The 26865-nt window shown below is 48.6% G+C and overlaps 1 long non-coding RNA gene and 1 gene segment (V, D, J or C); one reads left to right on the top strand and one right to left on the bottom strand.

Annotated features, from left to right (window-relative positions):
* Window positions 1–1599: 1599 nt before the first annotated feature.
* On the bottom strand, window positions 1600–17739 carry LOC137325571 (Ig kappa chain V region Mem5-like). The segment is given in 4 exon segments: window positions 1600–3206; window positions 8784–8815; window positions 17145–17442; window positions 17633–17739. Coding segments are annotated over 4 exon segments (708 nt in total).
* On the top strand, window positions 5520–26865 carry LOC137325572 (uncharacterized). The gene is made up of 2 exons (XR_010963902.1): window positions 5520–6407; window positions 23982–26865. It is a non-coding gene; the product is annotated as an uncharacterized lncRNA (long non-coding RNA).

Genomic DNA, 26865 nt, shown 5'->3' with positions numbered 1-26865 from the left:
CAGGGCCATGCACCTACAGACAGTACTGGGTAACAGTCACACCGACAGTCAGGGCCATGCACCTACAGACAGTACTGGGTAACAGTCACACTGACAGTCAGGGCCATGCACCTACAGACAGTACTGGGTAACAGTCACACTGACAGTCAGGGCCATGCACCAACAGACAGTACTGGGTAACAGTCACACTGACAGTCAGGGCCATGCACCTACAGACAGTACTGGGTAACAGTCACACCGACAGTCAGGGCCATGCACCTACAGTCAGTACTGGGTAACAGTCACACTGACACTCAGGGACATGCACCTACAGACAGTACTGGGTAACAGTCACACTGACAGTCAGGGCCATGCACCTACAGACAGTGCTGGGAAACAGTCACACTGACACTCAGGGCCATGCACCTACAGTCAGTACTGGGTAACAGTCACACTGACACTCAGGGACATGCACCTACAGACAGTACTGGGTAACAGTCACACTGACAGTCAGGGCCATGCACCTACAGACAGTGCTGGGAAACAGTCACACTGACACTCAGGGACATGCACCTACAGACAGTACTGGGTAACAGTCACACTGACAGTCAGGGACATGCACCTACAGACAGTACTGGGAAACAGTCACACCGACAGTCAGGGACATGCACCTACAGACAGTACTGGGAAACAGTCGCACTGACAGTCAGGGACATGCACCTACAGACAGTACTGGGTAACAGTCACACTGACAGTCGTGGCCATGCACCTACAGACAGTACTGGGTAACAGTCGCACTGACAGTCAGGGACATCCACCTACAGACAGTACTGGGAAACAGTCACACTGACAGTCAGGGCCATCCACCTACAGACAGTACTGGGTAACAGTCGCACTGACAGTCAGGGACATCCACCTACAGACAGTACTGGGAAACAGTCACACTGACAGTCAGGGCCATCCACCTACAGACAGTACTGGGTAACAGTCACACTGACAGTCAGCGACATGCACCTACCGACAGTACTGGGTAACAGTCACACTGACAGTCAGGGACATCCACCTACAGACAGTACTGGGAAACAGTCACACTGACACTCAGGGGCATGTACACAGTTATACTCTGACCCCTCCTCTCTCTGAGAAGTGGAGACCTGATTCGGTATAGATTTGATCTGTTACCACGAGCAACACATTAAGGAGAGAGAATGAGGTGTTCTGACTGTGACTTTCAGACCTGACTTTGCCCCGAGCCCATTTCACACTGGACCCTGACAGTCAGCACAGAGCACAGTGCGATCCCACCAGCTTGGACTGGACCAACACCTCCAGTGTGCAGAGTGAAGAGTGAATTCTGGGCCTTTGATGATTTAATCCCAGCAGCTTGGAGTTTATTTTCTGTTTTATAACTTGTACACTTTGTGCTTTATCCTGAAAACATAGTCTTTGGATTCGAGGGAAAACTGAAAATGTTGAAATGATTGAGAATTGGGTTTTAATCAAATCATCAGCTGGTGATGCATTGATTGACAGCCCAACCAGGGGAGTCACTTGCTGAAATGCAGCCAATCCAGCTGAGGGGGAGGTGGGACATTTCCACAGCACTCACGAGACGGAGACTGAATATTCTGAACATTTATTACCTTTTACACATTTACATTTACAGAAAAAAGAATTGAATAAACAGCCCAACGAGTAGGAGAAATACACAGGGAGAGAGAAGATTGATTAAAACGGCTGTGGGCATTTGCTCAATAATGGGAGAATCCTGTCCCTTTAAACGGTGACAAAACCTTAAATTATAACTGCAGGGTGAGCAGGAAGGAGGTCTGGTCTTACTGAAGCGGGGACTTCCGTGTTTAACATTATTTTTGCTCAGCTGACAGTCTTCAGGGTCTGAGAGAGGTTTTATTTGGCATCACAAGTCGACACTGTCCCATCAAACACTCCCAGGGCAGGTACAGCACGGGTTAGATACAGAGTAAAGCTCCCTCTGCACTGTCCCATCAAACACTCCCAGGGCAGGTACAGCACGGGTTAGATACAGAGTAAAGCTCCCTCTACACTGTCCCATCAAACACTCCCAGGGCAGGTACAGCACGGGTTAGATACAGAGTAAAGCTCCCTCTACACTGTCCCATCAAACACTCCCAGGGTAGGTACAGCACGGGTTAGATACAGAGTAAAGTTCCCTCTACACTGTCCCATCAAACACTCCCAGGGCAGGTACAGCACGGGTTAGATACAGAGTAAAGCTCCCTCTACACTGTCCCATCAAACACTCCCAGGGCAGGTACAGCACGGGTTAGATACAGAGTAAAGCTCCCTCTACACTGTCCCATCAAACACTCCCAGGGCAGGTACAGCACGGTTTAGATACAGAGTAAAGCTCCCTCTACACTGTCCCATCAAACACTCCCAGGACAGGTACAGCACGGGTTAGATACAGAGTAAAGCTCCCTCTACAATGTCCCATCAAACACTCCCAGGGCAGGTACAGCACGGGTTAGATACAGAGTAAAGCTCCCTCTACACTGTCCCATCAAACACTCCCAGGGTAGGTACAGCACGGTTTAGATACAGAGTAAAGCTCCCTCTACACTGTCCCATCAAACACTCCCAGGGCAGGTACAGCACGGGTTAGATACAGAGTAAAGCTCCCTCTACACTGTCCCATCAAACACTCCCAGGGCAGGTACAGCACGGGTTAGATACAGAGTAAAGCTCCCTCTACACTGTCCCAATAATGTGCCTTAACCCCCAACCTGAGAAGCGTCTCAGACCCAATCACGATAAGGAAGAGAGTGGAAATGCAGTGCTGACAATGACCTTTGCCCTCCCCACTCGCCCCCTGTTATATTTAAGGTTCCGTCTCCTCTGTGGACTGTCTCTGACGCTCTATGAACATTCTGTTCTCCTGATGCTCTTGCTGAGGGGAGACTGAAGGGTCTCGTGGGTGATGGCGCAGGAGAAGCTGGCGTCAGACTTCCAGTCGGAGCCGGAGAGGGTCAGCAGGCTACTGACACTGTAGGTGTTGTCCGAAGCTCGCAGGTAGTCACTGGTCTGAACCCCGCCCGAAATGGCCGCCCCGTCCTTCTTCCACTCCACCCCCACAGCGTCGGGGTAGAAGTGATCGACGAGGCACACCAGGGTGGCAGTGCCCTTGGCCGAGACCTCCTCCGGGGAGGGGGGCATCAGGGTCAGCGATGGTTGAACCTTCTCTCGGGCTGAAAGAGATGAAAGACAAGGACTTTTAATGGGAGTTTGGAGTCTCTCCCCGAGGCCTCCTCGCGAGGGCCAGAGTAGGACGGTGGGCAAGGCCTCGGCTGGCAGCACAGGGCCAGTCTGAGGAGCCCACACCGTACCCACGACAACCTCTTATTGACCTGCACTCCACTACAACAACAACTTGCATTTATATAGTGCCTTTAACATAGTAAAACATCCCAAGGATTCAAAACTGAGACCGATAGGTTTTTGTTAGACAAGATTATTAAGGGTCAGGAAATGAAGGCCGGTGGACAGAGTTACGATGCACATCAGCCATGATCTAATTGAATGGCGGAACATACTCGAGGGGCTGAATGGCCTCCTCCTTTTCCCATGTCCCTAAGGCGCTTCACAGGAAGTTTCTCGGACAGAAATTGACTCTTGAGGAGATATTAGGACTGGTGACTCAAAGCTTGGTCAAAGAGGTAGGTTTGAAGGAGCATCTTAAAGGAGGAGAGAGAGGGGGAGGGGCAAAGAAGTTTAGGGCGGGAATTCCAGAGCTTAGGGCCCAGGCAGCTGAAGGCACGGCCGCCAATGGTGGAGCGATGAAAATCGGGGATGAACAAGAGACCAGAATTGGAGGAGCGCAGAGATCTCGGAGGGTTGAAGGGCTGGAGGAGGTTACAGAGATTGGGCAGGGCAAGGCCATGGAGGGATTTGAACACAAAGATGAGGACTTTGCTGGACTGGGAGCCGATGTAGGTCAGCGAGCACTGGGGTGATGGGTGAACGGGACTTGGTACGAGTTAGGATACGGGCAGCAGATCGACAGAGTCTGATCCCATGAGGGGAGAGCATAAAATGAACAGCCAGTAAAACGGGCCAGCAAAACTGTGTGGTGTTATTGAGACGACCCTGAGAGCAGAGAAGGTCAAGGGGAGATTTAATAGAGGTGCTCAAAATCATGAAGGGTTTTAATGGAGCAAATCGGGAGGAACTGTTTCCAGTGGCAGGAGGGTCGGTAACCAGAGGTAACGGGTTTGAGGTAATTGGTAAAGAACCAGAGAGGAGAGATGGAGAAATTGTTTTGCTCAGTGAGTTGTTGTGATCTGGAACACACGGCCTGAAAGGGTGGGGGGAGGAAGATTCAATAGTAACTTTCAAAAGGGAACCGAATAAATACTTGAAAAGGGAAAAAATGTCGGGGCTATGGGGAAAGAGCAGGGGAGTGAGACTAATTGGATAGCTCTTTCAAAGAGCTAGCATAGGGAGGATGGGCCGAATGGCCTCCTTCTGTGCTGTATGATTCTGTGATTCTATGAAACCCCCCACACAGGGTAAGAGGGGGACAAGATAACACAGGGACTGGCCCTCACTGTGTTTCTGTGTTCATTCTCCCCTCATCTCCTGAAACCATTGCCTTCAACAGTGGGGGGTGTTGGGGGAGAGAAGGGGGGTGTCACTGGATGGCAATCAGGAGCAGGATCCCCCTCCCTCATTTAGAGGGGGCACCAAGTCCAACGGCTGCTCCTCAGCGGCAACCCCCCCAGAACAAGGGGACACAATCCTAACACTACTGTTGGGCCGAATGGCCTGTTTCTGTGCTGTAAATTCGATGTAATTCTCTGTAATTCGAGCCTGGCCATTCAGGGGTGAAATCAGGAAGCACTTTTTCACTCAAGGGGGAGTGGAAATCTGGAACCCCCTCCCCCAAAAGGCTGTGGATGGTGGGGGTCAATAGGAGCTTTCAGTACTGAGATGGATCGATTTTTGTTGGGGGAGGGTATCGAGGATATGGAGCAAAGGAGGGTAAATGGAGATCAGGGACAGACCAGTCATGATCTCATTCAATGGAGGAACAGGCTGGAGGGGCTGAATGGCCTCCTCCTGTTCCTCGGCACGGACCAGGGAATGAAGCTGGGCTCCTCCTGGTGTGTGTGTCTCAGTGCCCACATGCCATTGGGGAGCTGGGCGGGTCACAGTCTTGTGACTACGGCAGGCAGCCAGTGTCCTGTCTCCATTCAGAGCAGATCGACCGGGAGAGCTGCACGGAGCTGGGGTGGTGAATACAAGGAATAACTGTCAGACAACAGCACTTCCTGTGTCACAGACCCTCGGGAATGGCCCCTCGAAACACCATCTTAAAACAACCAACATCCCAAAATGGAAAAGGCCCAGAGTCTGGGGGGAAATGGGCTCAGACTTTACTTTAAAAGGCTGAAGAGAAAGGCAAGTAATGGGAAAAGAAATGCAAATGAACCCGGTGTCATGAATATGTAATGAGACACATGTTCACGGTGCAGAAACCTGCTCCTGAGCAGACAGGCTGGGGAAGGTGTTAGTGTCAGTCGTACAACTTAATGTGACACATCTGTGTGTGTGTACTTGGGTGTTCTGTTGTGTATATTTGTGCACATTCTGTTGTGTACATTGGTGTGTTCTGTTGTGTATATTTGTGTACATTCTGTTGTGCATATTGGTGCGTTCTGTTGTGTATATTGGTGTGTTCTGTTGTGCATATTGGTGTGTTCTGTTGTGCGTTCTGTTGTGCATATTGGTGTGTTCTGTTGTGTATATTGGTGCGTTCTGTTGTGCATATTGGTGTGTTCTGTTGTGTATATTGGTGCGTTCTGTTGTGCATATTGGTGTGTTCTGTTGTGTATATTGGTGCGTTCTGTTGTGTATATTGGTGCGTTCTGTTGTGCATATTGGTGCGTTCTGTTGTGCATATTGGTGTGTTCTGTTGTGCGTTCTGTTGTGCATATTGGTGTGTTCTGTTGTGTATATTGGTGCGTTCTGTTGTGCATATTGGTGTGTTCTGTTGTGCACATTGGTGTGTTCTGTTGTGTATATTGGTGCGTTCTGTTGTGCATATTGGTGCGTTCTGTTGTGTATATTGGTGCGTTCTGTTGTGTATATTGGTGTGTTCTGTTGTGCACATTGGTGCGTTCTGTTGTGTATATTGGTGTGTTCTGTTGTGTATATTGGTGTGTTCTGTTGTGTATATTGGTGCGTTCTGTTGTGTATATTGGTGTGTTCTGTTGTGTATATTGGTGTGTTCTGTTGTGTATATTGGTGTGTTCTGTTGTGTATATTGGTGTGTTCTGTTGTGTATATTTGGGTGCGTGTCTCTGTGGGTGCTTCTGTGTTTGGAAAATTCACCTCAGATAACGGATTGCTGGGACAATGAACTCCCGGCGGACGATTAACCATTTCAGGTGAGCATCGCTAATTCTTAATTTGCTTTTTTTTGCCTCTCAAATTTAATCTAAATATAAATACACCGGATGGTTTGATGTTAAGATGGATAAATCAGATTGGACTGTTCGATAAACATCTGCAATGAAGGGTTGCCACAAATTCAGCGATGAAATGGTTAATAGTCAGAGTACTTAAAGACTGGGTGTCCCTTTAAGACGCTGTTAACCGGGCAGGAAGCTCGAACTATAGATCAGTCTATCTGGAGGAAACAGGCTCAGCATTAACAAAGCTCAGATCACACACAGATCAGGGGGAACTTTACCCCAGAACATTGGACCCTGGAGCAGACTTGTATCAACACACTTCAGAAAGGCTTCATCGTGGGTCTGGGTGGAGAAGGTTCCAGATTTAATTGAAAACCTTGCCTCCCAGCACTGGGGTCAGGCTACAATTGACCTCAGGGTCAGGGTCAGGGAGGGTCACCGCTCCTAATAATCCCACGACCCCCTGGAAGGTGCGTGTGGACAATGGGTCAGGGTCAGGATCAGGGTCAGGGTTAGAATCGGGGTCAGGGAGGGTCAGGATCGGGGTCAAGGTCAGGGAGAGTCAGGGTCAGGATCAGGGTCAGGGAGGGTCAGGGTCAGGATCAGGATTCTCCCACTTCTGAAGTGCAGTCACTGTTTTTATGTGAGAAACACAGCAGCCAATTTGCACACAGCAAGATCCCACAAACAGCAATGTGATAATGAGCAGATCATCTGTTTTAACACCGGGGTGAACTCCACTGCTCTTCTTCAAATCGTGCTGTGGGATCTTTTACATCCACCTGAGAGGGCAGACGGGGCCTCGGTTTAATGTCTCACCCGAAAGGCGGCACCTCCGACAGTGCAGCACTCCCTCAGTACTGGCCCTCCGACAGTGCAGAACTCCCTCAGTACTGGCCCTCCGACAGTGCAGCACTCCCTCAGTACTGGCCCTCCGACAGTGCAGCACTCCCTCAGTACTGGCCCTCCGACAGTGCAGCACTCCCTCAGTACTGGCCCTCCGACAGTGCAGCACTCCATCAGTACTGGCCCTCCGACAGTGCAGCACTCCCTCAGAACTGCACTGTGGGTGTCAGCCTGGATTATGGGCTCAAGTCTCTGGAGTGGGTCTTGAACCCACGACCTTCTGACCCACTGAGCCATGGCTGACACCTCATGGTCGAATAGCCTGCCGCGCTCACCCTCCGGGCTCAGACTTGGAGGAACGACCCCACTTGGGGAAGGTGGAGCTTTACCCCAGCCAGAGGCAGTGCCTTCAGGAGAGAGGAGGGGAGCAGATCACGGGTATGCCCATAGTCTAGAGGGGTGATATGGAACCGGTCGATGGCAGTGGGCAGAGATTGTTTACCTGTAAGAATGTCGTAAGTCGATCGGGAAAGTGGGACGGGCACTAATGGAACGTCCTTTGTTGCTGGTGAAACTCTCCCTGTCTGGTCTGTCACGTCTAATAAACACGCAGACAAATCAGGCCAATATTAATCAGTTTTCTGGGGGGATTTTCTGCCGGGTCAGATTTAAACAGGGGAATTGTCTGAGACCCCAGTTCATCAAAAGAATGGGAGGAACTTGTATTTTTATGGCACCTTTCACAATCCCAGGACCGCCCAAAGTGCTTTACAGCCAATGAAGTACTTTTTCTGAAGTGTAGTCACTGTTGTAATGTGGGAAATGTGGCAGCCAATTTGTGCACAGCAAGATCCCACAAACAGCAATGAGATAAATGGCCATTTTTAGCGATGTTGGTTTTTGGGGTAAATATCGACCTGGATTCGACCCAAAGACAAAGCAACTGAGAGTCTCCCCAAACCCCTTGAACATGAATCCAATCGATTGAGAGCCCTGCTGTACCCGTTTGTGAGCAGAACTTGGACACCAGGTAACGGGGGACTGGACAGATCTCCCAGTTAAAGCTGGAGGAGAGTTGTGTGTTTCGAGGTGGGACCTCTGTGCTTGTCTCACTGTGCTGATGCTGTGCTCAGTTACATCAGAGAGTCCTACAGGGCACAGAGTGCCCAGGGCTCACCCCACACTCTGCCCGTGTCTGTTGGCACTGAGACTGCCAGGATTCCAGTGAGTTATTCCACTCAATGGTGCAGGAATGTGACTGCAGTCTGCAAACGCCCAGATCTCCTCCACACTCTCGGTAAAAGTTTGTTACTTATACTTTGCTGGTCGAAGGGGGGAGTGGAACTAAAGAAAGTACAGCCTGGGACCCTGTCATACAAAGTACTCTTCAATGAACCATTTCATTCACCGCAGCTCCTCACCAACACCTTCGAGTATTCAGCATTGGTGTGTGAGAAAGGTTCAGCATTTAACGGGTTAATAATGGTTAGTAAATTTACTCACTGAGTCTGAGCTTGGTTCCTTTACCGAACGTAACCCACACTGAGAGCTGACAGTGCAGGAGCTGTACAATATCCTCTGCCCCCTGCGTGAGCCTCTCCCCCTCTCCCCCTCCCTCACCCTCTCTCCCTCTCTCCCTCTCCCCCTCCCTCACCCTCTCCCTCTCTCTCCCTCTCTCCCCCTCCCTCCCTCACCCTCACCCTCTCTCCCTCTCCCACTCCCCGTCCCTCACCCTCTCTCCCTCTCCCCCTCCCTCCCTCACCTTCTCCCTCCCTCCCTCACCCTCTCTCCCTCTCCCCGTTCCTTACCCTCTCTCCCTCCAGGAGGTGGGACTGTGTGTCCATTATTATATATTATATATAACTGTGGGATGTGTCAGTACAGGGGGTGGGACTGTGTGTCCATTATTATCTATTATAAATAACTGTGGGATGTGCCAGTACAGGAGGTGGGACTGTGTGTCCATTATTATATATTATATATAACTGTGGGATATGTCAGTACAGGAGGTGGGACTGTGTGTCCATTATTATATATTATATATAACTGTGGGATGTGCCAGTACAGGAGGTGGGACTGTGTGTCCATTATTATATATTATATATAACTGTGGGATGTGCCAGTACAGGAGGTGGGACTGTGTGTACATTATTATATATTATATATAACTGTGGGATGTGTCAGTACAGGAGGTGGGACTGTGTGTCCATTATTATATATTATATATAACTGTGGGATGTGTCAGTACAGGGGGTGGGACTGTGTGCCCATTATTATATGTTATATATAACTGTGGGATGTGTCAGTACAGGAGGTGGGACTGTGTGTCCATTATTATATATTATATATAACTGTGGGATGTGTCAGTACAGGGGGTGGGACTGTGTGCCCATTATTATATATTATATATAACTGTGGGATGTGTCAGTACAGGAGGTGGGACTGTGTGTCCATTATTATATATTATATATAACTGTGGGATGTGTCAGTACAGGAGGTGGGACTGTGTGTCCATTATTATATATTATATATAACTGTGGGGTGTGTCAGTACAGGAGGTGGGACTGTGTGTACATTATTATATATTATATATAACTGTGGGATGTGTCAGTACAGGAGGTGGGACTGTGTGTACATTATTATATGTTATATATAACTGTGGGGTGTGTCAGTACAGGAGGTGGGACTGTGTGTCCATTATTATATATTATATATAACTGTGGGATGTGTCAGTACAGGGGGTGGGACTGTGTGTCCATTATTATATATTATATATAACTGTGGGGTGTGTCAGTACAGGGGGTGGGACTGTGTGCCCATTATTATATATTATATATAACTGTGGGATGTGTCAGTACAGGGGGTGGGACTGTGTGTCCATTATTATATATTATATATCACTGTGGGGTGTGTCAGTACAGGGGGTGGGACTGTGTGCCCATTATTATATATTATATATAACTGTGGGATGTGTCAGTACAGGAGGTGGGACTGTGTGTCCATTATTATATATTATATATAACTGTGGGATGTGTCAGTACAGGAGGTGGGACTGTGTGTCCATTATTATATATTATATATAACTGTGGGATGTGTCAGTACAGGAGGTGGGACTGTGTGCCCATTATTATATATTATATATAACTGTGGGATGTGTCAGTACAGGAGGTGGGACTGTGTGTCCATTATTATATATTATATATAACTGTGGGATGTGTCAGTACAGGGGGTGGGACTGTGTGTCCATTATTATATATTATATATAACTGTGGGATGTGTCAGTACAGGAGGTGGGACTGTGTGTCCATTATTATATATTATATATAACTGTGGGATGTGTCAGTACAGGGGGTGGGACTGTGTGTCCATTATTATATATTATATATAACTGTGGGATGTGTCAGTACAGGGGGTGGGACTGTGTGTCCATTATTATATATTATATATAACTGTGGGATGTGTCAGTACAGGGGGTGGGACTGTGTGCCCATTATTATATATTATATATAACTGTGGGATGTGTCAGTACAGGGGGTGGGACTGTGTGTCCATTATTATATATTATATATAACTGTGGGATGTGTCAGTACAGGAGGTGGGACTGTGTGTCCATTATTATATATTATATATAACTGTGGGATGTGTCAGTACAGGGGGTGGGACTGTGTGCCCATTATTATATATTATATATAACTGTGGGATGTGTCAGTACAGGGGGTGGGACTGTGTGTCCATTATTATATATTATATATAACTGTGGGATGTGTCAGTACAGGAGGTGGGACTGTGTGTCCATTATTATATATTATATATAACTGTGGGATGTGTCAGTACAGGAGGTGGGACTGTGTGTCCATTATTATATATTATATATAACTGTGGGATGTGTCAGTACAGGGGGTGGGACTGTGTGTCCATTATTATATATTATATATAACTGTGGGATGTGTCAGTACAGGGGGTGGGACTGTGTGTCCATTATTATATATTATATATAACTGTGGGATGTGTCAGTACAGGGGGTGGGACTGTGTGTCCATTATTATATATTATATATAACTGTGGGATGTGTCAGTACAGGAGGTGGGACTGTGTGTCCATTATTATATATTATATATAACTGTGGGATGTGTCAGTACAGGGGGTGGGACTGTGTGTCCATTATTATATATTATATATAACTGTGGGATGTGTCAGTACAGGAGGTGGGACTGTGTGTCCATTATTATATATTATATATAACTGTGGGATGTGTCAGTACAGGAGGTGGGACTGTGTGTCCATTATTATATATTATATATAACTGTGGGGTGTGTCAGTACAGGAGGTGGGACTGTGTGCCCATTATTATATATTATATATAACTGTGGGATGTGTCAGTACAGGGGGTGGGACTGTGTGTCCATTATTATATATTATATATAACTGTGGGATGTGTTAGTACAGGGGGTGGGACTGTGTGCCCATTATTATATATTATATATAACTGTGGGATGTGTCAGTACAGGGGGTGGGACTGTGTGTCCATTATTATATATTATATATAACTGTGGGATGTGTCAGTACAGGGGGTGGGACTGTGTGTCCATTATTATATATTATATATAACTGTGGGATGTGTCAGTACAGGAGGTGGGACTGTGTGTCCATTATTATATATTATATATAACTGTGGGGTGTGTCAGTACAGGAGGTGGGACTGTGTGTCCATTATTATATATTATATATAACAGTGGGATGTGTCAGTACAGGGGGTGGGACTGTGTGTCCATTATTATATATTATATATAACTGTGGGATGTGCCAGTACAGGGGGTGGGACTGTGTGTCCATTATTATATATTATATATAACTGTGGGATGTGTCAGTACAGGGGGTGGGACTGTGTGTCCATTATTATATATTATATATAACTGTGGGATGTGTCAGTACAGGGGGTGGGACTGTGTGTCCATTATTATATATTATATATAACTGTGGGATGTGTCAGTACAGGGGGTGGGACTGTGTGTCCATTATTATATATTATATATAACTGTGGGATGTGTCAGTACAGGGGGTGGGACTGTGTGTCCATTATTATATATTATATATAACTGTGGGATGTGTCAGTACAGGGGGTGGGACTGTGTGTCCATTATTATATATTATATATAACTGTGGGATGTGTCAGTACAGGAGGTGGGACTGTGTGTCCATTATTATATATTATATATAACTGTGGGATGTGTCAGTACAGGGGGTGGGACTGTGTGTCCATTATTATATATTATATATAACTGTGGGGTGTGTCAGTACAGGAGGTGGGACTGTGTGTCCATTATTATATATTATATATAACTGTGGGATGTGTCAGTACAGGAGGTGGGACTGTGTGTCCATTATTATATATTATATATAACTGTGGGATGTGTCAGTACAGGAGGTGGGACTGTGTGTCCATTATTATATATTATATATAACTGTGGGATGTGTCAGTACAGGGGGTGGGACTGTGTGTCCATTATTATATATTATATATAACTGTGGGATGTGTCAGTACAGGAGGTGGGACTGTGTGTCCATTATTATATATTATATATAACTGTGGGATGTGTCAGTACAGGGGGTGGGACTGTGTGTCCATTATTATATATTATATATAACTGTGGGATGTGTCAGTACAGGGGGTGGGACTGTGTGCCCATTATTATATATTATATATAACTGTGGGATGTGTCAGTACAGGGGGTGGGACTGTGTGCCCATTATTATATATTATATATAACTGTGGGGTGTGTCAGTACAGGAGGTGGGACTGTGTGTCCATTATTATATATTATATATAACAGTGGGATGTGTCAGTACAGGGGGTGGGACTGTGTGTCCATTATTATATATTATATATAACTGTGGGATGTGTCAGTACAGGGGGTGGGACTGTGTGTCCATTATTATATATTATATATAACTGTGGGATGTGTCAGTACAGGGGGTGGGACTGTGTGCCCATTATTATATATTATATATAACTGTGGGATGTGTCAGTACAGGGGGTGGGACTGTGTGTCCATTATTATATATTATATATAACTGTGGGATGTGTCAGTACAGGGGGTGGGACTGTGTGTCCATTATTATATATTATATATAACTGTGGGATGTGTCAGTACAGGAGGTGGGACTGTGTGTCCATTATTATATATTATATATAACTGTGGGATGTGTCAGTACAGGAGGTGGGACTGTGTGTCCATTATTATATATTATATATAACTGTGGGATGTGTCAGTACAGGGGGTGGGACTGTGTGTCCATTATTATATATTATATATAACTGTGGGATGTGTCAGTACAGGAGGTGGGACTGTGTGTCCATTATTATATATTATATATAACTGTGGGATGTGTCAGTACAGGGGGTGGGACTGTGTGCCCATTATTATATATTATATATAACTGTGGGATGTGTCAGTACAGGGGGTGGGACTGTGTGTCCATTATTATATATTATATATAACTGTGGGATGTGTCAGTACAGGAGGTGGGACTGTGTGTCCATTATTATATATTATATATAACTGTGGGATGTGTCAGTACAGGAGGTGGGACTGTGTGTCCATTATTATATATTATATATAACTGTGGGATGTGTCAGTACAGGGGGTGGGACTGTGTGTCCATTATTATATATTATATATAACTGTGGGATGTGTCAGTACAGGGGGTGGGACTGTGTGTCCATTATTATATATTATATATAACTGTGGGATGTGTCAGTACAGGAGGTGGGACTGTGTGTCCATTATTATATATTATATATAACTGTGGGGTGTGTCAGTACAGGAGGTGGGACTGTGTGTCCATTATTATATATTATATATAACAGTGGGATGTGTCAGTACAGGGGGTGGGACTGTGTGTCCATTATTATATATTATATATAACTGTGGGATGTGCCAGTACAGGGGGTGGGACTGTGTGTCCATTATTATATATTATATATAACTGTGGGATGTGTCAGTACAGGGGGTGGGACTGTGTGTCCATTATTATATATTATATATAACTGTGGGATGTGTCAGTACAGGGGGTGGGACTGTGTGTCCATTATTATATATTATATATAACTGTGGGATGTGTCAGTACAGGGGGTGGGACTGTGTGTCCATTATTATATATTATATATAACTGTGGGATGTGTCAGTACAGGGGGTGGGACTGTGTGTCCATTATTATATATTATATATAACTGTGGGATGTGTCAGTACAGGGGGTGGGACTGTGTGTCCATTATTATATATTATATATAACTGTGGGATGTGTCAGTACAGGAGGTGGGACTGTGTGTCCATTATTATATATTATATATAACTGTGGGATGTGTCAGTACAGGGGGTGGGACTGTGTGTCCATTATTATATATTATATATAACTGTGGGGTGTGTCAGTACAGGAGGTGGGACTGTGTGTCCATTATTATATATTATATATAACTGTGGGATGTGTCAGTACAGGAGGTGGGACTGTGTGTCCATTATTATATATTATATATAACTGTGGGATGTGTCAGTACAGGAGGTGGGACTGTGTGTCCATTATTATATATTATATATAACTGTGGGATGTGTCAGTACAGGGGGTGGGACTGTGTGTCCATTATTATATATTATATATAACTGTGGGATGTGTCAGTACAGGAGGTGGGACTGTGTGTCCATTATTATATATTATATATAACTGTGGGATGTGTCAGTACAGGGGGTGGGACTGTGTGTCCATTATTATATATTATATATAACTGTGGGATGTGTCAGTACAGGGGGTGGGACTGTGTGCCCATTATTATATATTATATATAACTGTGGGATGTGTCAGTACAGGGGGTGGGACTGTGTGCCCATTATTATATATTATATATAACTGTGGGGTGTGTCAGTACAGGAGGTGGGACTGTGTGTCCATTATTATATATTATATATAACAGTGGGATGTGTCAGTACAGGGGGTGGGACTGTGTGTCCATTATTATATATTATATATAACTGTGGGATGTGTCAGTACAGGGGGTGGGACTGTGTGTCCATTATTATATATTATATATAACTGTGGGATGTGTCAGTACAGGGGGTGGGACTGTGTGCCCATTATTATATATTATATATAACTGTGGGATGTGTCAGTACAGGGGGTGGGACTGTGTGTCCATTATTATATATTATATATAACTGTGGGATGTGTCAGTACAGGGGGTGGGACTGTGTGTCCATTATTATATATTATATATAACTGTGGGATGTGTCAGTACAGGAGGTGGGACTGTGTGTCCATTATTATATATTATATATAACTGTGGGATGTGTCAGTACAGGGGGTGGGACTGTGTGTCCATTATTATATATTATATATAACTGTGGGATGTGTCAGTACAGGGGGTGGGACTGTGTGTCCATTATTATATATTATATATAACTGTGGGATGTGTCAGTACAGGAGGTGGGACTGTGTGTCCATTATTATATATTATATATAACTGTGGGATGTGTCAGTACAGGAGGTGGGACTGTGTGTCCATTATTATATATTATATATAACTGTGGGATGTGTCAGTACAGGAGGTGGGACTGTGTGTCCATTATTATATATTATATATAACTGTGGGATGTGTCAGTACAGGAGGTGGGACTGTGTGTCCATTATTATATATTATATATAACTGTGGGATGTGTCAGTACAGGGGGTGGGACTGTGTGTCCATTATTATATATTATATATAACTGTGGGATGTGTCAGTACAGGAGGTGGGACTGTGTGTCCATTATTATATATTATATATAACTGTGGGATGTGTCAGTACAGGGGGTGGGACTGTGTGTCCATTATTATATATTATATATAACTGTGGGATGTGTCAGTACAGGAGGTGGGACTGTGTGTCCATTATTATATATTATATATAACTGTGGGATGTGTCAGTACAGGAGGTGGGACTGTGTGTCCATTATTATATATTATATATAACTGTGGGATGTGTCAGTACAGGAGGTGGGACTGTGTGTCCATTATTATATATTATATATAACTGTGGGATGTGTCAGTACAGGAGGTGGGACTGTGTGTCCATTATTATATATTATATATAACTGTGGGATGTGTCAGTACAGGAGGTGGGACTGTGTGTCCATTATTATATATTATATATAACTGTGGGATGTGTCAGTACAGGGGGTGGGACTGTGTGCCCATTATTATATATTATATATAACTGTGGGATGTGTCAGTACAGGAGGTGGGACTGTGTGTCCATTATTATATATTATATATAACTGTGGGATGTGTCAGTACAGGGGGTGGGACTGTGTGCCCATTATTATATATTATATATAACTGTGGGATGTGTCAGTACAGGAGGTGGGACTGTGTGTCCATTATTATATATTATATATAACTGTGGGATGTGTCAGTACAGGAGGTGGGACTGTGTGTCCATTATTATATATTATATATAACTGTGGGATGTGTCAGTACAGGAGGTGGGACTGTGTGTCCATTATTATATATTATATATAACTGTGGGATGTGTCAGTACAGGGGGTGGGACTGTGTGTCCATTATTATATATTATCTATAACTGTGGGATGTGTCAGTACAGGAGGTGGGACTGTGTGTCCATTATTATATATTATATATAACTGTGGGATGTGTCAGTACAGGGGGTGGGACTGTGTGTCCATTATTATATATTATATATAACTGTGGGATGTGTCAGTACAGGGGGTGGGACTGTGTGCCCATTATTATATATTATATATCACTGTGGGATGTGTCAGTACAGGGGGTGGGAATCTGTATATTGAGGTTTTTGTACGGCTCTGTCTCACAGTGCGGGGGTAGCTCTGATACTGCTGACAGTAATAGTCTGCGAATTCCTCGTTCTGCACATTGCTGATGGTCAGGTAGAACTTCGTGGACTCTTGACGACCGCTGAAACGGTCGGATGTTCCTGTGAATCGAGTTGTTGCTCCATAGATCAGGAGAGTGGGTTTCTGTCCGGTTTTCTGCTGGTACCAAGCAACATAGCTGCTAACGGATGCGCTGGCCGTACAGGAGATGGTTGCGGTCTGTCCCGGGCTCACTGAGACCACCGGAGGGGACTGGGTCATGATGATATCCCCACTGATACCTGAGGGGAAAGAGAGAAACAAAGTGAATTAAGAACTGTCACAGAAACACGCTGTAAAATGAGAGATATTGTTCCACAGACAGTGACCGGTCGTCCTGTTCCAGTATTTTCCCCTCAATCACAAGTCTGTAGAATTGGACAGAAATCAACAGCAGGAAAATATTAAACGTGGAAGGAGAGAGATTCGTACCTGCGATGCAGAATGCCAGAGCCCAGATCAGTTGGATGGTTGAAGGCATGGTGTCTGCTCCTGTGCCTGGTTACTGATAAACTGTCCCTTTACTGGGCTCTGCTTTATAAACCTGCAGCTTGTGAGAGTCTCACTGCCCGCCCCTCACTATGGAAATGTGATCACCATCGAAAGACACGTCAGCACCATTTCCTTCACCGTCTTCCAGGCTCACAGCTTCTCTCTCTCTCTCTCTCTCTCTCCCTCTCTCTCTCTGTCTCTCTCTCTCCCTCTCTGTGTCTCTCTCTTTCTGTCTCTCTCTTTCTCTCTGTCTCTCTCGCTCTGTCTCTCTCTCTCTCTGTCTCTCTCTCTCGCTCTGTCTCTCCCTCTCTCTCTCTGTCTCTCTCTCTCTCTGTCTCTCTCTCTCTCTGTCTCTCTCCCTCGCTCTGTCTCTCCCTCTCTCTCTCTGTCTCTCTCCCTCGCTCTGTCTCTCCCTCTCTCTCTCTGTCTCTCTCCCTCGCTCTGTCTCTCCCTCTCTCTCTCTGTCTCTCTCGCTCTGTCTCTCTCTCTCTGTCTCTCTCTCTCGCTCTGTCTCTCCCTCTCTCTCTCTGTCTCTCTCTCTCTCTCTGTCTCTCTCTCTCTCTCTGTCTCTCTCCCTCGCTCTGTCTCTCCCTCCCTCTCTCTCTCTGTCTCTCTCCCTCGCTCTGTCTCTCCCTCTCTCTCTCTGTCTCTCTCCCCCGCTCTGTCTCTCCCTCTCTCTCTCTGTCTCTGTCTCTCTCTGTCTCTCTCTCTCTCTCTGTCTCTCTCCCTCGCTCTGTCTCTCCCTCTCTCTCTCTGTCTCTCTCCCTCGCTCTGTCTCTCCCTCTCTCTCTCTGTCTCTCTCTCTCTCTCTGTCTCTCTCCCTCTCTCCCTCTCTCCCTCTCTCTCTCTGTCTCTCTCCCTCGCTCTGTCTCTCTCTCTCTCTCTGTCTCTCTCCCTCGCTCTGTCTCTCCCTCTCTCTCTCTGTCTCTCTCCCTCGCTCTGTCTCTCCCTCTCTCTCTCTGTCTCTCCCTCTCTCTCTCTGTCTCTCTCCCTCGCTCTGTCTCTCCCTCTCTCTCTCTGTCTCTCTCCCTCTCTGTCTCTCCCTCTCTCTCTCTGTCTCTCTCCCTCGCTCTGTCTCTCTCTCTGTCTCTCTCTCCCTCTCTGTCTCTCTCTCCCTCGCTCTGTCTCTGTCTCTCTCTCTCTCTCTCTGTCTCTCTCTGTCTCTGTCTCTCCCTCTCTCTCTCTGTCTCTCTCTCCCTCTCTGTCTCTCTCTCCCTCGCTCTGTCTCTCTCTCTCTCCCCCTCTCTCTCTGTCTCTCTCCCTCGCTCTGTCTCTCCCTCTCTCTCTCTGTCTCTCTCTCTCTCTCTGTCTCTCTCCCTCGCTCTGTCTCTCCCTCTCTCTCTCTGTCTCTCTCCCTCGCTCTGTCTCTCTCTCCCTCTCTCTCTCTCTCTCTGACTGTCTCACAGCCTCCCCCCTCTCCCCCTCCCTCCCCCCTCTCCCCCTTCCTCCACCTCTTGACCCTTAATCCATCTCTCCCCCTCACTCCACCTCTCCCCTGCCTTCCCCCTCTCCCCCTCACTCCCCCTCACTCCACCCCTCTCCCCTCAATCCACCTCACTCCACCTATCCCCCTCCCTCCACCTCTCTCCCCCTCCCTCCCCCCTCTCCCCCTCCTTCCACCTCTCTCCCTCCCCCCCTCCCCCTCCCTCCCCCCTCACTCCCCCCTCTCCCCCCACTCCATCTCTCTCCTCCCTCCATCTCACTCCCCCACGTCTCTCTCCCTCCCTCCTCCTCCCTCCACCACTCTCCTCCACACTCAAACTCTCTCTCCCTCTCGACCCCTCACTCCCCCACACTCCACCTCTCTCCCCCTCACTCCCAGTTCTCTCCTCCTCACTCCCCCTCCCTCCATCTCTCCCCCTCCCTCCACCTCTCTCCCTCCCTCCACCTCTCCCCCCCGGCTGTCTCCCCTACTCTGTCCCCCTCGCTCCCTCCCCTGCCCTCTATCTCACAGCCTCCCCTCCCCTTTCTCTCTCTCTGCCTCACAGCCTCCCTCTCTCCTCTCCCTCTCCCTCTCCCTCTCCCACCCTCCATTGTATTGTGAATTCTGTCGCTGATCACTGTGACAGACATTATTTCTGGAGAATGGAGCATTTCCAGGCCAGGTGTCGCACAGTTAAACGCAGAGTAAAACTCCCTCTCCTCTGCCCCGCCAATGGATGTTAACCTTTGACCCCAGAAGCATGCCTCCTCCTGGAGCAAGACGCCATTTCCCACTTCCCACATTGGCCATTCTGTGTCCTCTCTCAGTAATACTGGCAGGTTATGGTCAGATTAGGGCAGTTCTGTGCTGTTGGCCGATTCTCACTGGGGACTGGTTTGTACAGAAAACACATTTCATGGAGGGCCAGCAGAGAGAGGAGAGATCAGCCAATCAGTGTGGGCCGGAGTGACAGGACAGGGTCTGACCCACTGACCCATCCCGTCCACTCACGGAACATTCCTTAATCCCTTCACCACTCGTCCCCCTCTCCTCCCCCCTCCTCACCTCCCCCTCCCCCCCTCACCTCCCCCCCTCACCTCCCCTCTCCTCACCTCCCCTCTCCTCACCTCCCCCCTCTCCACCTCCCCCCTCTCCACCTCCCCCCTCTCCACCTCCCCCCTCTCCTCACCTCCCCCCTCTCCTCACCCCTCCTCACCTCCCCCCTCTCCTCCCCCCTCTCCTCTCCTCCCCCCTCTCCTCTCCTCCCCCCTCTCCTCACCTCCCCCCTCTCCTCACCCCTCCTCACCTCCCCCCTCTCCTCCCCCTCCCCCCTCTCCTCCCCCTCCCCCCTCTCCACCCCCTCCCCTCACCTCCCCCTCTCCTCCCCCCTCTCCTCGCCCCTCTCCTCGCCCCTCTCCTCCCCCTCTCCTCACCTCCCCCCTCTCCTCACCCCTCCTCACCTCCCCCCTCTCCTCCCCTCTCTCCACCCCTCTCTCCACCCCTCTCCTCCCCCTCTCCTCACCCCCCTCTCCACCTCCCCCTCACCTCCTCCCCTCTCCTCACCTCCCCCCTCTCCTCACCTCCCCCCCCTCTCCTCCCCCCCCTCTCCTCCCCCTCCCCTCACCTCCCCCTCTCCTCACCTCCCCCTCTCCTCACCTCCCCCTCTCCACCCTTCCCCTCACCTCCTCCCCCCTCTCCTCACCTCCCCCCCCTCTCCTCCCCCTCCCCTCACCTCCCCCTCTCCTCACCTCCCCCCCTCTCCACCTCCCCCTCTCCACCCCTCCCCTCACCTCCTCCCCCCTCCTCACCTCCCCTCCTCACTTCCCCCCTCTCCACCCCTCCGCTCACCTCCTCCCCCCTCCTCACCTCCCCTCCTCACCTCCGCCCTCTCCACCCCTCTCCTCACCTCCCCCCCTCTCCTCACCTCCCCCCCTCTGCTCCCCCTCTCCTCACCTCCCCCCTCCCCTCCCCCTCTCCCCCCTCTCCTCCCCCCTCTCCTCCCCCTCTCCGCACCTCCTCCCCACTTCTCCCCCTCCTCACCTCCCCCTCTCCTCCCCCCTCCTCACCTCCCCCCCCCTCCTCCTCGCCTCTCCTTCCCCTATCCTCCCCACCTCTCTTCCCCTCTCCAGCCCCTTCCCCTTTCCTCCCCTCTCCTCTCCTCCCCTCCCTCCATCCCTCCCTCCCTCTCTCCCCCCTCTATTTCCCCTCCACTCCCCTCTCCCCTCTATTCCCCCCTTCCCCTCCCCTCCCCCTCTCCATGTCCAGGCTCCGGATCGTGGTGTATTTACTGGGATGGGGTCCGTTCGGTCCCACATTTCAAACATCAAGGATCAGCGATCACCATGGTGTCCACATCCCACTGACCAATGGGGACCGGGAAACAAGGGCCTACTCCCTATTGGTCCATTAATAGGGACCAGTAAACATGGGCCTACTCCCTATTGGTCCTCTAATAGGGACCAGTAAACATGGGCCTACTCCCTATTGGTCCTCTAATAGGGACCAGTAAACATGGGCCTACTCCCTATTGGTCCTCTAATAGGGACCAGTAAACATGGGCCTACTCCCTATTGGTCCTCTAATAGGGACCAGTAAACATGGGCCTACTCCCTATTGGTCCATTAATGGGGACCAGTAATCATGGGCCTACTCCCTATTGGTCCTCTAATAGGGACCAGTAATCATGGGCCTACTCCCTATTGGTCCATTAATAGGGACCAGTAATCATGGGCCTACTCCCTATTGGTCCTCTAATAGGGACCAGTAATCATGGGCCTACTCCCTATTGGTCCTCTAATAGGGACCAGTAATCATGGGCCTACTCCCTATTGGTCCTCTAATAGGGACCAGGAATCATGGGCCTACTCCCTATTGGTCCATTAATAGGGACCAGTAATCATGGGCCTACTCCCTATTGGTCCTCTAATAGGGACCAGTAAACATGGGCCCACTCCCTATTGGTCCATTAATTGGGACCAGTAATCATTGGCCTACTCCCTATTGGTCCTCTAATAGGGACCAGTAATCATGGGCCTACTGCCTATTGGTCCATTAATTGGGACCAGTAATCATGGGCCTACTCCCTATTGGTCCTCTAATAGGGACCAGTAAACATGGGCCCACTCCCTATTGGTCCATTAATAGGGACCAGTCATCATGGGCCTACTCCCTATTGGTCCTCTAATAGGGACCAGTAAACATGGGCCCACTCCCTATTGGTCCATTAATTGGGACCAGTAATCATGGGCCTACTCCCTATTGGTCCTCTAATAGGGACCAGTAAACATGGGCCTACTGCCTATTGGTCCATTAATTGGGACCAGTAATCATGGGCCTACTCCCTATTGGTCCTCTAATAGGGACCAGTAAACATGGGCCTACTCCCTATTGGTCCATTAATTGGGACCAGTAATCATGGGCCTACTCCCTATTGGTCCTCTAATAGGGACCAGTAAACATGGGCCTACTCCCTATTGGTCCTCTAATAGGGACCAGTAATCATGGGCCTACTCCCTATTGGTCCTCTAATAGGGACCAGTAAACATGGGCCTACTCCCTATTGGTCCATTAATAGGGACCAGTAATCATGGGCCTACTCCCTATTGGTCCTCTAATAGGGACCAGTAATCATGGGCCTACTCCCTATTGTTGCTCCAATGGCTGAGCTTCAAACCCCACATCCACTCCATCACAAAGGCCACTTATTTCCATCTCCACAACATTGCCCGTCTCCTCCCTCCGTCAGCCCCTTGCTTGTCTCACCTCCAAACTCGATGATTCCAATGCCCCTCCCGGCTTCCTTCACCCACACTCCCGTTCGGACACGACCCCTGACCTCACTGACCGACACTGGCTCCCTGATCCCCAACACATCAAATTTGAAAGCCTTGTCTCCAATTCCCTCCATGGCCTCGCTCCACCCGACCTCTGCGTCCTGCTGCAGACTTACATTCCCTCCCACACCCCTCGCTCTCAGACTCTGGCCTCCTGCCCATCGCTGCCTCCTTCATCCCACCATTGATGGCAGAGCCTTCAGACTCCTCGGCCCTGCTCTCTGAACTCCCACCCTTAATCCCTCACCCCTCTCGTTCTCTCTCCTCATCATCAAATTCCATCCTTTCACACAAGCCTTCAATCGCCCTTCCTAAAGTCCCCCGCCCTCCTCCCTCTCCCTCCCCCCCTCCCGGGCTCAGCATTCTGTTCCTCTAACTGCAGCTGTGTGAAGCATCTTGGGACGTTTTGGATGTTAAAGGCGCTATCTAAATGCAAGTTGTGTTTGGATTTTGGGTGAGGACAGAATTGGACACAGTGGTGATGCCCTCTGCAGTCAAATATCCTGCTGACAGGGTCCAGTCTTCCACACACAGAATGGGGAAGTGGGTGAGGTAGGAATGTGTTGCCCGGGGCCCATGGAACTGTACCCCAGCATGAAGGAACCCTCAGGAGAGGAGAGGGAATGGTCAGAGCCCTGAGCTCCATTACCCACACCAGGCATTTCCTGGTCCAATCAATGAATGAGATGCCACTTTAGTGCCCATGTTAGGGGCAGTCTTGTGCAGTAACCCCAGGCCGACAAGAGATAATTGGATCTCGACTGGAAAAGGAGAAAGTTGCAGGGCTATGGGGAATAGAGGGGGAGTGGGACCAATTGGACAGCTCTTTCAAAGAGCCGGCACAGGCACGATGGGCCGAATGGCCTCCTTCTGTGCTGTCAGATTGGAGGTTGTGTGTGGGTGGGCGCGGTTCGCAGATTTTCCCCGTGTTATTAACAATCGTCCAGCTGCACCGAGCTCCTTCTTTCACTTCCTCTGTTGGTTCAGTTTCAATCTTCCGATCTGAGCATCTTTTCAATTATTTTTTGCACAGGGGATTCCTGCTGTGGTCTGAGTCTCTAATAATAACTGTCTAAACAGCCAAAATAACAGCAGGTCTGAAGACCCAGGCTCACTGGCAGCTAAACTCTCCACGCCCCGTCAACCCTGAAACAGGAGCCCATTTGAAGAAGAGCCTGTGCTTAGATTCTGGACACTGGAACTGCACACTGCTGTGTTCAGCACATCCACACCGGGCATGGGGCTCAATTTCAGCCGGTCTAACTCAAACCTTGATCCATAGTCTGAATCCCAGGACTCAGGGCCTCCAGCACAGCCCAACGGAGCCTGGGAATAAAGTTCTGTTCTAATGGCCTTCCAGACAGGTTTAGGGACAGGACTAGTGCAACACTCCCCAAACGGAGGGCTGACAGTTCAGGGGATTGGGAGAGATTCCTCCCTCACCCAACAGGAATTACCAAGGTCACAGAGGAGTGAGCTCAACTCTCCCAGAATGGGAAAAGGCCATTTAACCATTAGCCCATTTAATCTCCCTCCACACACCATGTACACTCTCCCCTATCATGGACTCTACCCACCCATTTAATCTCCCTCCACACCCCATGTACACTCTCCCCTATCATGGACTCTACCCACCCATTTAATCTCCCTCCACACCCCATGTACACTCTCCCCTATCATGGACTCTCCCCACCCATTTAATCTCCCTCCACACACCATGTACACTCTCCCCTATCATGGACTCTCCCCACCCATTTAATCTCCCTCCACACACCATGTACACTCTCCCCTATCATGGACTCTCCCCACCCATTTAATCTCCCTCCACACACCATGTACACTCTCCCCTATCATGGACTCTCCCCACCCATTTAATCTCCCTCCACACACCATGTACACTCTCCCCTATCATGGACTCTACCCACCCATTTAATCTCCCTCCACACACCATGTACACTCTCCCCTATCACGGACTCTCCCCACCCATTTAATCTCCCTCCACACACCATGTACACTCTCCCCTATCATGGACTCTACCCACCCATTTAATCTCCCTCCACACACCATGTACACTCTCCCCTATCATGGACTCTACCCACCCATTTAATCTCCTCCACACCCCATGTACACTCTCCCCTATCACGGACTCTCCCCACCCATTTAATCTCCCTCCACACACCATGTACACTCTCCCCTATCACGGACTCTACCCACCCATTTAATCTCCCTCCACACACCATGTACACTCTCCCCTATCATGGACTCTACCCACCCATTTAATCTCCCTCCACACACCATGTACACTCTCCCCTATCATGGACTCTACCCACCCATTTAATCTCCCTCCACACACCATGTACACTCTCCCCTATCATGGACTCTACCCACCCATTTAATCTCCCTCCACACACCATGTACACTCTCCCCTATCATGGACTCGACCCACCCATTTAATCTCCCTCCACACACCATGTACAATCTACCTTATTGTGGAATCTTAATCTCCTTTCTTTTTCTTTCTTTCTTTCCTCCAGCTAAACACATTGGGAAGACCAAAGCCATCGTCTTCATCTCCCACCACAATCTCCATCCCTCTCCCTGAGCACTGTCTCACACTGAACCAGACTCTTTACAACCTTGGTGTCGTATTTGACCCCAAGCTGACCTCCATATCCTCTACATCACAAAGATCACCCACTTCCCCCTCCGTAACATTGCCCGTCTCTGCACCTTCCTCACTTCTTCCGCTGCTGAAACCCTTATTCATGTCTTTGTCACGTCCAATTCAACTATCCAATGCTCCTCTTGCCAGACTCCCATCGTCCACTCTCATCCAAAACTCTGCTGTCCATATCCTGTCCCAAACCAAGTCCTGCTCGCCCATCACCCCCGTCCGTGCTGACCTACATTGGCCTTCCATCCTCCAACACCTTCAAATTTAAATTCAAAGTTCTTGTCTTTGTTTTTAGATCCCTCCGTAGCCTTCTCCCACTCCCATATCTATAACCTCCTTTACCTTCAGCCTCCCTGAAATACTGCACTGCCCTCTCTTCCTTTAAGCCCCTCCTTAAAACCCACATCTTTAACCAAGCTTTTGGTCACCCCTCCTAATCTCTCCTTCCTTGGCTCGTATCCCTTTTCCTGATGTCCTGTGAACTGTGGTGGGATTGTTTTCCCCATTAAAGGTGCAAGTTGTTCCTGATATATATCGATGATTTGGACTTGGGCAGAGGGAGCATGAGAATCGGAATGTGCTGACTGCACAAAAGGAGAGGTTTGGCAAACAGAGAGGAGAACTGTCAAAGACTTCAGGAGAGAACAGGCAGATTAGGGACGGGGCAGAGAGGCCGCTGATGCATATCTTTGTCACGTCCAATTCAACTATCCAATGCTCCTCTTGCCAGACTCCCATCGTCCACTCTCATCCAAAATTCAGACACCGATCTTCGGGTAAGCGTTCTCCATGACGGCCTTCGAGACACACGACAACGCAAAATCGTCGAGCAGAAATTGATAGCCAAGTTCCGCACCCATGAGGACGGCCTCAACCGGGATCTTGGGTTCATGTCACGCTACACGTTACCCCACCAGTGAAAAAAAGTTATCTGTTTTTAATACAACTGGAAATTCTCTCTCTTTCTCTTCCTTTCGGATGTTTCTCTCTCTCTCTCTCTCTATCTGTCTTTGGGTTCTGACCGTTTATATATTCAGTAGTCTTGAATGTAATGTCTCTCTGTCTGAACACTATTCAACTCCTTTGATTGCCTTGATTACGGGCAGTTGGAAAGATTATCTGCAATCACCAGGAATTGTTCTCTGACCAGATATGCAGTACCTTTCATGGAATCCCACACTCACCTGACGAAGGAGGAAGCCTCCGAAAGCTTGTGATTTTAAATAAAGCTGTTGGACTATAA

This window comes from Heptranchias perlo, chromosome 9, assembly GCF_035084215.1.
Source record: "Heptranchias perlo isolate sHepPer1 chromosome 9, sHepPer1.hap1, whole genome shotgun sequence".
NCBI classification, from domain to species: Eukaryota; Metazoa; Chordata; class Chondrichthyes; order Hexanchiformes; family Hexanchidae; genus Heptranchias; species Heptranchias perlo.
This window is presented reverse-complemented; position numbering and strand designations above follow the sequence as displayed.